Source organism: Pongo abelii, chromosome 1 (genome assembly GCF_028885655.2).
Source record: "Pongo abelii isolate AG06213 chromosome 1, NHGRI_mPonAbe1-v2.0_pri, whole genome shotgun sequence".
NCBI lineage: Eukaryota > Metazoa > Chordata > Mammalia > Primates > Hominidae > Pongo > Pongo abelii.
In genome coordinates this window covers 2255949-2268849 of record NC_071985.2, presented here as the reverse complement: position 1 = coordinate 2268849, position 12901 = coordinate 2255949, and the positions used below count along the sequence as shown (strand labels likewise).

At 47.6% G+C, this 12901-nt stretch overlaps 1 protein-coding gene across 1 annotated transcript in view; it reads right to left on the bottom strand.

Annotated features, from left to right (window-relative positions):
* LOC112129364 (kinesin-like protein KIF28P) overlaps nt 1-12901 on the bottom strand; it is a 71329-nt gene that overhangs the window by 1304 nt on the left and 57124 nt on the right. Inside the window, 5 exon segments of the mRNA XM_054542740.1 lie at nt 3441-3631; nt 3922-4066; nt 5418-5578; nt 5581-5633; nt 6989-7263. Coding sequence (XP_054398715.1) covers nt 3441-3631; nt 3922-4066; nt 5418-5578; nt 5581-5633; nt 6989-7263 — 825 coding nt within the window.

The window sequence follows — 12901 nt, the reverse complement described above, 5'->3', positions numbered from 1 at the left end:
TCCAACATATTATCTTTTTTTAATCTTAAAAGTAATTGTTTACTCTGAATACTAATGCTTGCTAAATAATACTAATATATTTTCCAGGCTGTGGTTTATTTGAAACTTTGTTTATGGTGTCTTTCATTTAACCAGTTATTCTTTTTTATTGTGAGATACGTAGACCAAAAAAGTACCCTAAATGTATTGACAGGCCAAAGTGAACACACCTGCTCTAGAGAGCCCACTGCCTGGAACTCCTCCTGTCACCTTCTTCCTGTCCCAGAAGCAACTGCCAGCCTGAGTTGTGTGGTCACTGTTTTCTTGCCTTTCTCAATAGTTTTGCCGCCTAGAGTATATCCCTAAACAGTATATTTTGCCCTCTTTGAATGTTTATAGAATCATATTGGATGTCATCTTTCTTAACTTGGTTTCCATCACTATTGGAACACTATTCTTGTTGCCTGTGGCTGTTGTTCACTTGCATGGCAATGAAGTGTTACACAGCATAGAGGGGGCCAAAATTTACCCGTCTTCGGTGAACATATATTAGGGATGTTTCCCGTTTGGGGCTACTATGGAAGAGGGTTTTATGAACAGCAGTGCACATCAACTAAGATTTCTGTAGTGTTTTTCAACTGGCCCCTCGTCTGAACCACAGAACGGAAATGATTTGAATAACTATTTTCTCAGTTCTTTCAAGAATGTTGTGTAACTAGTGCCATCCTAGACACGTATGACAGAGTTAGCTTATTTCATATGTCAGATGCCTTACTGCAGTAGGTTCTCAAACTTGAAGGCAGAATCATGGAGAGGGTTTGTGGAAACACATGTTACTAGGCCTCACACCCAGAGATTCTGATTCAGTAGGTCTGGGGTGGGGCCCTGGAATTTGCATTTCTGACAAGCTCCTAGATGCTGCTGAAGCTGCTAGGCCATAGGGCACACTTCAAGAATCTCTGCCTGAGGCATTAGGGCTTAATTCTCTGCAGAACCAGTTCACCCGTGAAGGAAGGAAGAGTTGAATTGCAGGCTTCTAGGTTCTAGTATCTTCAACTTTTAATAAGTAAATGCCAAATAATTTTTAAATGGTTGTACCAATTTATACTCCTCTCAGCCATACATGACAGTTTCTGTTACTTCATATCTTCACCAAAACTTGATATTGTCAGGCTTTTTAATTTTTGCCAGTATGGAAGGTTAATAATGGTATCTCATTGTGGTATCAGTTAGTATTTCCCAAACTATTAATGCGATTAAGCACTTCTCCATATATTTATTGGCATTTTTAATTTCCTCTTTTGTGAAGTTCCTGTTCAAATCTTTTGACATTTTTTTTTCTATTGGGTTGTCTGTTTTTCTTTTTGGTTAGTAGTAGTTCTTTATTTTGGATATTAGTTCATTATATGTTAAATCTGTTGCAAAGAACTTTTCCCATTCCTTCTGGCTTTTTCATTTTGGTGTCTTTTGATGGACCAAAGTTCACTATTTTAATTTAGCTGAATTTATCAGTCTCCCTCTTTAAAGCTAGGGGTGTGTGTGTGTGTGTGTGTGTGTGTGTGTGTGTGTGTGTGTGTGTAATGCATAAGAAATCCTTTTCCACTGTGAGGTCATAAAGACAGTCTCCTAAAATATCTTCTGAAAGCATTAGAGGCAGGGCATGGTGGCTTATGCCTGTAATTCCAGCACTCTGGGAGGCTGAGGCGGGAGGATTGCTTGAAGCTAGGAGTTTGAGACCAGCCTGGGCAACATAACAAGACCCCATCTCTATTTTTAAAGTATTTAAATAAATAAATAAATAAATAAATAAAAGCATTAGGGTTGTGCCTTCCACATTTAGCTCTTTAATTCTCACCTGAAATTGATTTCTGGGGTAGTTTTAGATAGGAATCCAGTTTCATTTTTCCCCATACATATTCCTAATTCCCCAGCACTGTTTATTGAAAAGTCCATCCTTGACACATTGATGAGCAGTTCCACTTGGTTGTATATCAAGTCTGTAGTCCTGAATAAATCTGTTTCTGAGCCTTCTGTTCTTTTTCTTTGGTTATTTATCTATCTTTGGGCCAACACCTTACCTCACTGCCTCTGTTACAGAGGCATTAAAATGAAGTGTTGATATCAGGTAGGGCAAGTCTTTCTGTCTTGTTCTTGGGTCTGGTCTCATCTTGGCTAGTTTTTGCTTTTGCAGTTCCATACAAATTGTAGAATTATCTTGTTAGGTTCTATTACATTTGATTGGAATTACAATTACACTGACTCTTGGGGAAGAGTTGACAGATCTACAATAACAAATCTCCCAAACCACAGAGAGATGGCAATTTCTCTATCTATATCCTTTTAAACATCTCTCAAATAAGTTTTAAAATTTTCTCCATACAACTCTTACATATCTTATGTCAGCTATAGGCCTAAGTATTCCATATATTTGATGCAATTATCAATGGTGTCTTTTATTTTAAAAATAATTTTCTGCTTGCTGCTGTTATATTCAAATACAGTTAATTTTTAAATCTTGATTTTTGTATCCAGCAACTTTGTAATTCATTTATAAATTCTTGGGGATTTTCTGTCTATACAAGCAGGTCATCTGGGATAATACTAAAGGCAGCACAGTGTGGTGGGAGAGTATAGACTGGGGAACAGCACCGGCAGGCTCTGGACCTCAGCCCTGCCACAGATGAGTGATGTGTCTTTAGACACGTTCCATGAACTGTAAAATAAGGAGAGTAATAGTACCTGCCTCATAGGGTTGCTGTGAGAATTGAGTCAGTAAATGTAGAGCACTTGGTAAGTGTTACATAAGTGTATGCTATTATTGTAATTACTTTTCTTTCCCTTCCAATCATGCTTTGTATTTCTTGCCTTACTGCACTGGCTAGAACCTAAGGGACAGAGATCAAGAAAGCTGGCATCCCTGACCTCCTGATCTGAAAGGAAAAGCTTTCAGTCATTCATCACTAAGCATTTTGTCCACTGTGTGTTTGTCTTAAGATTGCCTTTATCAGATTAAGGAATGTCCATCTTATTCTTAGTTTGCCAAGAATTTTTATTGTCATAGGATGTTTAATTTGGTCACATCTTTTTCTGCATCTGTTGAAGTATCAAATTATTTTATCTTATAGTCTCTTAATATGATGAATTACATTTGGTTTTATAATGATAAACCAAACAGGGTAGTCTGTATATTGTATTGTAAAGTGAATGGATATCAATTGTGCAGTGACCATGGTTACGTGGAGCCAGCCGGATGTGCACTAAAATAAAAAGGTCAGAGCAGAGACAGATGGCGGCCTGAGAGGGCAGTAGATTCGCGCTCACAGAGCAGGTCAAGCAAGGCCTCCTCGCCTTGCTCTTCCGCTTCAGCATATACGTCTCCAAGCTCAGGAAATACAGTTACATCAAATGTCTAAATTGGATGGAAAGAAATTCTGTATGCTCCCAGGATTCCAGTTACTTACAGGAGGTTTATACCATCTGAGTCTGAAAAGCTGCCCTCTTGCCATGTTCATGCTTTGGTAGAACACCTTCAGAGCCTTGGCAAGCTCTCGGTCAGAGCCGGCTTGCTCTGTGCACATTTGGCTCATCTCCCTGGCGGATGGCAGTTGCGCAGTCATCCCACTGATCTTCAGAGTGTTGGAAGGCTTCTGGGCTGAAGTGGAAAAAGGTAACATTGATTTATGTATCTCTTTCTCTGGGCATTTCTATATTTATTTATTTTGGTGGCATTCTACTACATCAGCATTTATCAGGCACCAGTTTGGATCCATCCAAAGGAAAGGGGAAATCTCACAGGGCAGAAGAAATGTCCAGCATTTTTTGTTTATGAAACAAGATATGAATTAACTCACTTAAAAGTTTGTTTCTTAAAAGACAAATACACATCCCAAATGTAAGAGTCTAGGGATAAGCTAAACAGCCAAGACTGGAGCAGTCTCTCACCTTGACCAGAAGCAATTTTCGCGAGTGATGCTTTGAAAAGCACGTTCTCTTCTCTCAGGGCTGTGTTAATGTTCCTGAGCAGTTCTGTCTTCTGCTCTAGCTTGAGCAGCTTCAGATAAAGTTCTGGTATCTGGTTTGATGCTGCCTATGAGAAAACATGTCAATTTCGTCTTTTGTTGTATCATCTGCATATCCTTTGAGACTGGCAATGTTTGCTACCATGGGAAAATCAAATGGGATGGGAGTGTGTGTATGGTGAGCAGAGTTTAAGCCCCTGAGGGTACACAGGAGTAGGGACACATTTGTAGAGAAAAGGGACAGATGAGCCAAATATTTACAGCCCATGTGTCAGATAAAAGATGACCTATGATTGATTCTTATGTTTATCACCTCCAACATCTTATTCAACATGGATATCATCACTATATAGATAATAATTTTTTTAAAAAGCCCAGGCTGGGCGCAATGGCTCATGCCTGTAATCTCAGTATTTTGGGAGGCTGAGGCAGGCAGATTGCTTGAGCCCAGGAATTCGACACCAGCCTGGGCAACATGGCAAAACACCATCTCTGTAAAAAATACAAAAATTAGGTGGGTGTGATGGTGCACGCCTGTAGTTCCAGCTACTCAGGAGTCTGAGCCCAGGAGGCGGGGGTTGCAGTAAGCTGAGATGGCTCCATTCCACTGCACTCCAGCCTGGGCGACAGAGCGAGACTCTTTCTCAAAAACAAAAAACAAAACGGATTTCAATAAATCCCTTCTACTTAGATAATCAAAAATGGTTAATTTTCCATGGGAGGCGGTAATTTGGTTTTCGTTCTTCAAAGTCTCCCTTTATTGCCTTGTCTTTATTTATTTATTTATTTATTTTGAGACAGAGTCTCGCTCTGTCGCCCAGGCTGGAGTGATCTCAGCTCACTCCCTTTGCAACCTCTCCTTTGGGGTTCAAGCAATTCTCCTGCCTTAGCCTCCCGAGTAGCTGGGATTACAGGCGTATGCCACTACGCCTGGCTAATTTTTCTACTTTTAGTAGAGCTGGGGTTTCACCATGTTGGCAGGCTGGTCTCAAACTCCTGACCTCAAGTGATCTGCCAGCCTCGGCCTCCCAAAGTGCTGGGATTACAGGCGTGAGCCACCGCACCTGGCCTGCCTTATCTTTCAATATCCTTTTGGCCTAATTTGTTTAAGCATATCTGGTGCTTCTGCCATATCATAATACAGTCCTTTTGTTTCCAACTAAAACCTAAAAACTGTTTTGCTTAGATAACACGGTTTTACTGGATATTCTTTCTGATAATTAGAATTTCTGCTTCAGTTCTGTAAAGAGTTCAGTACACACTGACCACAGGCCAGAGACCGGGAGGGACATGTGGCCCCTCTATTAAATAGTTGGGAAATAGTCGTCTCAAAGTTAGAGAAACTATGAGGGAAAATAGTCATCTTAAAGTTAAACAGAGAAACTTAAGAAAACTTTGTGATAAGCTGATTTTTAAAACTTGAAGAAAGACTGGCCTGCCCCCCGCAGGGTCCACACGGCAGGTGGCGCGTGTGGCTCTGTTCCGCGGTGCAGGCTGGTACCCTATCTGAATGCCCCGCTTTGCATCTTCCTTCATCCAGTTGACGCCAAGGCACCGGACAATGTGAATCTGAAAATCATCCTCTTGCCCACCAGCTCCAAAGGGTCGATAACCACATCCTCCTCACCATGCGTTCTACAAACAGAAGAGGTGAACGTTGACCTCGGTTAGGCTGGGTCCAAGGAAGTTAAGATTGTGATGTTAAGGGGGTTAAATAGAATCCTTAAGAGAGAGCTAATTTCACTGAAGACAGGATCAGTAGAGTTCATTTGTGCATTCGAGAGACACTGAACAAGAACCCGTTACCCTGGCACATCAAAGTAAGATCAGGCCTTCTCAAGGATCTCCCTGCCTGGAGGAAAAAGGAAGATAAACAGCCTCATGCGATAGATGCACACGGATGTAGATGCTAAACTTGCATTGAAGATTTAGGTAGGTCCCCAGTGGGACAGAGTGGGAAAGCCAGCGGCTGCCGAGATGCAGCCTCTCAGGTTGTCATTTTCCTTTTCCTTTGTTGCTTTATAGTCTAGAGAGAACCCCAGGCCTACAAGCTCAGAAACTGACTCAGACAGCTTTCCAACAAGGGACTGCTGTCCTCTCAACCAGGCTCACAAAGTCTGAAACCTTTCAAATTAAATTCATTAATTTGCAACAGGAAATACAACTTGCTGCGCAGCCCAGAAGCTCGAGGTTGCCAAGTGATCAGAGTAAAGGCAGTGAGTTGTTGGGCAGCTTGGTTTCTTGGTCATGGAACCTTGAGGTTCTCTCTTCTTGAGCTGATTTCTTCTTCAGAAAGATGGAAAGGTTGCACTGAGTGCCTGTGAGGGCCTGGCACCCAGACCAGCCCCCCGCCAGCCTCTTGGCTTAGGATTGCTAAAAGACTTTTGCTTTTGTAAAAACTGCCTGTGACAGATGAGTATCCAGAGAGGACAGTTGAGGGTAACGAGGCAATGTTTAGGACAGAGCTGATAGCTCAAAACAAAGCCTGTGCCCACAGAAAGGTCAAGTGACAGCACAGAATGAGGTCAGGCTTCACAGTCCCTACCTTGAGAAAAGGGCTGAGCTGGAAAATCAGCTTCTACTTCTGGCTCTCGAAGCAGGTTGGGCCTTCAGCATGGGAAAGCGTCCCACGCAGCAGATGCCAGGCCCACAAGGCCAGGAGGGGAGTGTGGGTGAGGTGGCCCTGCAAGCCACTTGGCTTCTCTCCTGAGGGTCCATTGTTTGGAACCCACCCAGCTCTTTCGGTTTTGTCCAAGGCTCCTTCCACTATATGCCTCTGCTAGATGTCCTCCTCATTCCTCAGGTCCCCCAGGGGATAGCAAAAATCAAATTTGTTGAGGCCAAATGGTGAATGAATGAGCTCTTTTGTCTTATGAATGACCTGTTCCGGGTACCAAGTTGACCACCCCATCAGGAGAACTCAGGCCTGCTCTGGATTTTCTGTGTGTGACTGACCCAGAAGTAGGCAGGGGGGAGAAGGAGACACTCACTGTCCTGTGGGGGAGCAGGGTGCTATGCAGATATGCAGCACCGCCTCCTCCAGCCCGTCACAGTTCAGAAACTCCACTTGCTCCTCCAGTTTCATGCAGTAGGCCAGCGACTGGAGCCAGATGTGAGCTGAGCCCAAGCAGACGACCTCGACAGGATCCCAGAAAGGGTCATCTTCTTGAGCCACAAAGCCGTTATCTCCATCTAGAAAGCACTGCTAAAGTTCCTGCATTAGGAATTTCCTATTGATGAACTTGGCTTTTGACCATATCCACACCTGGAAACACAGAGGTAGGTCACCAGTATTTGATTCATCTGCTGCTCTCACAATTCATCACTCTGATTTTTCCCAGTACGTTCCCTCCATTGACTGGGTTTGTGGTACTCATGACCACATCCCACTCTCTCCAAACCTAGCTTTGCTGACATCAAGAATACCGTATTCATTCCTGGACCTGTTACTTCACCATTGCTTGAGCCTAGGAAATGACTTAGAGGAGATGATGAAGGGGTTAGAAAATAGACCCTCTCAGGAGAAATGAAGGTTTGGGGCTTATGGTGTGCACAATGGTCCTCAAAGATGCCTATGTCCTAATCCCCAGAACTTGTGAATATATTACTTTGCATGGCAAACGGAAATTAAGGTTTGTCATCAGCTGACCTTAAAATACAGACATTAGCCTGGAGTATCCAGGTGGCCCCAATGAAAGCACAAGGGTCTTCAATGTGGCCGAGAGAGGGGTCAGAGAGAGGCTACGTGGCGGCTTTGAAGATGGAGGGAGGTGGCCCCTAAAAGCTGGAAAGGGCCGGGAAACAGATTCTCTTCCTCAGGCCCAGAAAGCAGTACCGCCCTGTCGACACCGTGCTTTTAGCCCAGTAAGACCCAATTTGGACTTCTCATGTGTAGAACAATAAGGTAGTAAGTTTGTGTCATTTAATGAGCCTGGTCATTCATTAACAGCACCCATGGAAGATGATGCAGGGGTAGTTAGTCTGGAGAAGAGCTGAGAAGTGGCTCCCCCGCCATGATTGGAGTGCACACGGGCACACATCCACACGCACAGGAGACACTCCCCACAGCCTTCCCAGCCCAGCATGACAGGCATTCTGAGCTCCATTCTGCAGAGACCCAAGCAGGCGTCCGTCCTTGTTCAGGGGTTCACCAGTGCGCAGCAGATACAGGAAAACAGCCTGCCGCTGTCTTCCTCCTCACTGGGTGAGAACAGGGCCTCTGTCAACACTGGCCCTGGAGAGGGGACACACCTGAAGCCACAGGATGAGGGATTCCAGGTAGGTCGTTTTTAGACCATAAATATCAGGTAAAACTAACAACTCCTTTTCTGGGCAACTTGAAAAGCAAAAGCAAAAATCAACAGATAAGTCATTCTATGTATGATGTCTCTTCATAAAAAGGACATTCTCAGGACTCTGAAAACAGATGGCATCTTTTTCTGTTGGCCTCAAAGTGAAGAACCAGAGTGCTCTCCTAGGGGTGGCACCACCATTAAATAAGAATATGGGGGGCTGGGCGTGGTGGCTCACGCCTGTAATCCCAGCACTTTGGGAGGCCAAGGCGGGCGGATCACGAGGTCAGGAGATCGAGACCATCCTGGCTAACACAGTGAAACCCCGTCTCTACCAAAAATACAAAAAATTAGCCGGGTGTGGTGGCAGGCACCTGTAGTCCCAGCTACTTGGGAGGCTGAGGCAGGAGAACGCTTTAACCCAGGAGATGGAGCTTGCAGGGGACAAAGATCGTGCCACTGCACTCCAGCCTGGGTGACAGAGCAAGACTCCATCTCAAAAATAAATAATAAATATATATATATGGGGCAGTAGGGAACAACAGGAGTTCTAGTCATTGTGGTTTTTCTGTTTGTGTTTTTCTTTTCTTTTTAAGACATGTGATCTTGCTCTGTCACCCAGGCTGGAGTACAGTGGCCCAATCTTAGCTCACTGCAGCCTTGAACTCCTGGGCTCAGGTGGGCCTCCTGCTTCAGCCTCTGAGTAGCTGGACTGCAGGCATGTGCCACTGCACCGGCTTATTCTGGTTTTTCTTAAAGACTTTAGGGAACTAAGATCATGGGAATCTAAATAATAAATGAATTCACTGCCTCATTACCTCTGGATATCAGACCACAGGCCTGGTGTCAGTTAAAATTGCATGTCATCCTTGGCCTGAGGAGGAAACAGGTCGGCGAAGCTCCGGGATAGGCTGCGAGCCCATGCTGACTCCCGCCTGCTCCCAGGTGGGCTCTGCAGGCCTGGCTCAGAGTTCCCTGGCAGGATGTGCTGCTCACCAGAGCCAACAGCTGTTGGGTGAATACTGCTGAAAAGTAACCACAAGCTGGCAGCATTTCCAGGTCAAAAAACCATCCCCAACCCTCACACAGCCCTGGTTTGCTCGTGAGCTTGTCTATGATGCGTGACTCCCAACAGCTGCACAACACTGCGTCCTCCCTGAGAGCTGCAGCAGTAGTCACCGTCCACATGGTCAGCAGGGAGGATAGGTAAACATGTACAAGATCAGCTGCAAAGTACCATTTGTGTTTCTAGCTGGGACCCACAGCTGTCTCTGCTGGTCTTCTAGTCTTCAGAAGTGCCTGTCTCACATGCACTGCTCACATCTACACACCATGTCACAAGAGACCCCCCAGACCACAGCCTTCCAGAAGCCTTCTTCTACACACCATGTCACAAGAGACCCCCAGACCACAGCCTTCCAGAAGCCTCCATCTACACACCGTGTCACAAGAGACCCCCAGACCACAGCCTTCCAGAAGCCTCCATCTACACACCGTGTCACGAGACCCCCAGACCACAGCCTTCCAGAAGCCTCCATCTACACACCGTATCACAGGAGACCCCCAGACCACAGCCTTCCAGAAGCCTCCATCTACACACCGTGTCACAAGAGACCCCCAGACTACAGCCTTCCAGAAGCCTCCATCTATACATGTCACCAGAGACCCTCAGACTGCAGCCTTCCAGAAGCCTCCTGAGGAAAGCAGGGCTTCATCTGAAGACAGGTCACTGGCACTAAGCTTACTTGTTTTTTTGAGACAGGGTCTTGTTCTGTCGTCCAGGCTGGAGTATAGTGGCGTGATCACAGCGCACTGTAGCCTCGACCTCCTCAGGCTCAGGTGATTCTCCTACCTCAGCCTCCCCAGTAGTGGGGACTACAGGTGCTCACCACCATACTCAGCTAATTTTGTATTTTTTGTGGAGACGGGGTTTCACCATGTTGCCCAAGCTGGTCTCGAACTCCTGAGCTCAAGCCATCCACCCACTTCGGCCTCCCCAAATCCTGGGATTACAGATGCGAACTGCCGTGCTGGGCCTAATCTTACTTGTTTTAATGTAAAAATGGACAGTCTTGAGGATGACAGATTGGTAAGATTCATATCTTCATGAGAAAAAAAAATAGAAAAAAAAAAAAAACTGTACGGCCCCCTTAAAAGAGAACCTGGTGTGTTTACGCAGAAGCAGTCCTATCAGACAGCTACCTGTCCCAATGACAGGATGCTGGGCTGAAGGAAAATTACATTTCAGCATGAATCCAGGCCCTCAGCCCTCCCATACAATTCTCCCAATGATAAGTGTGAGAACACCGTCTCCTGTTCTGTTTCTGGTAATGACAGGCAGGCGCTCATGAGTGCCTTCGTGTGCACTCAGTAACCCTTCTGCTAGCAACAGTTTAAAAGGCTATTTTTCGAACTACCTTAGACTATAATACAAAATAGAATAGCACGGAAAATGGTTTTTTAGAATTACAAATTTTCTTAAAACAAGGTCTGACAAGACAGGAAACTGCCAAGCCAAATTCTAAGGGAAAGCCTGGCCCGAAAGAGGCACGTGGAATATTGGGGCACCAGAGCCACTTTGCCCCAGTGGCCTTTGCTGGAAAAAAAATGCAAAGTACAAACACACTGAGGGGTCCCCTCCAAGACCTCATGGAACATGGCGGAGAAGTCCAGGCTGACTTCCCAGGGTGAGGGTTTCATGGGAGACCCTCTCTGCATCACACAGAACTGCAGGAAAGGGGTCGGTCTCTGAGGAGCTGGGCTCCAGGAGGATCCTTGCTCGGTTTCCTCCCTGGGGCAGGATCTTGGCAGCCCCAGCACCTGGAGGGCGAAACCCCGTGGACGAGGTGGTGGGTGCACAGGTGCTGACCACATGGCACGCACACACATGCTTATAGTCTTATTTCACAATTTTTAAAAGCTTTACAAAAATCGGTCTTGGCCCAGAACATTTTGGCAATTTTCGGGCGATGAGCAGATGAGCAGAAAAGTGAAACTCAGAGAAGCTTCAGTTGCTGAGCAGGGAGGGAGCAGCCCGGGGTGGGGGCCGGAGGCGCAGCCTCGCAAGGCAACGGATGAGTGTGCCGGAGCCGGAAGCCTGAGGGCTGCTCCAGGGGCCTGATGTGCACAAGGGGTGCTGCAAGATGGGCCTGCGTTTCTGTTTCCTCCTTTGGAGGCAGAGGGAGAGGAAACAGGGTCTTAAGTTTCTAAAATGGAGCTTCCTGATAGTAAGGTCCAGCCAGTGGAGTTGGTGAAACAGCCTTTTCTGGAGTCCCTAGGAGGATGGCTTTTCTCATTGCTGCAGAAAGGCAGTCAGTGCTCTCACAGGCACATGTACACACACACACTTGCACACACACACGCACATACGTACATGGGCAGACACCACCACCAATTGTATAAACTCCCAGGCTCCCTTCTGGTACAAAAGCCTTTGAGTCGTACTCAGCATGAACAGATGCTCAGTGCAGGCTAGGTTAGGAACGCTCCCAGTAGCTGGTGCTCTGAGGGAGGGTCCAGGACAGGGAATGGCTGGTGCTGGGAGGGAGGACCCAGGACAGGGAACTGGAGAGTGGATCCCCCTGTTACCCAGAGCTCCAGCTCATACTTGGAATACGTTTAGCCCTTGACTGGGTCTCCGGAGGCTGCAGCTGGTAAAGGTAACCTGTGTCCCTGTGGATCCTCACCTCCTGAGTCCCATCCCCGTGGATCCTCACCTCCTGGGTCCCGTCCCCGTGGATCCTCACCTCCTGGGTCCCGTCCCCGTGGATCCTCACCTCCTGGGTCCGGTCCCCGTGGATCCTCACCTCCTGGGTCCCGTCCCCGTGGATCCTCACCTCCTGGGTCCCGTCCCCGTGGATCCTCACCTCCTGGGTCCCGTCCCCGTGGATCCTCACCTCCTGGGTCCCGTCCCCGTGGATCCTCACCTCCTGGGTCCCGTCCCCGTGGATCCTCACCTCCTGGGTCCCGTCCCCGTGGATCCTCACCTCCTGGGTCCCGTCCCCGTGGATCCTCACCTCCTGGGTCCCGTCCCCGTGGATCCTCACCTCCTGGGTCCCGTCCCCGTGGATCCTCACCGCCTGGGTCCCGTCCCCGTGGATCCTCACCGCCTGAGTCCCGTCCCTGTGCGGCTTCACCTCCTGAGTCCCATCACCGTGGAGTCTCACCTCCTGGGTCCTATCCCCGAGATCCTCACCTCCTGAGTCCCGTCCCCGTGGATCCTCACCTCCTGGGTCCCGTCCCCGTGGACTCTCACCTCCTGGGTCCCGTCCCCGTGGGGCCTCACTTCCTGGGTCCCGTCCCCGTGGAGTCTCACTTCCTGGGTCCCGTCCCCGTGGATCCTCACCTCCTGGGTCCCGTCCCTGTGCGGCTGCACCTCCTGGGTCCCGTCCCCGTGGATCCTCACCTCCTGAGTCCCGTCCCCGTGGATCCTCACCTCCTGGGTCCCGTCCCCGTGGAGTCTCACCTCCTGGGTCCCGTCCCCGTGGATCCTCACCTCCTGGGTCCCGTCCCCGTGGAGTCTCACCTCCTGGGTCCCGTCCCCGTGGATCCTCACCTCCTGAGTCCCGTCCCCGAGATCCTCACCTCCTGAGTCCCATCCCTGTGGATCCT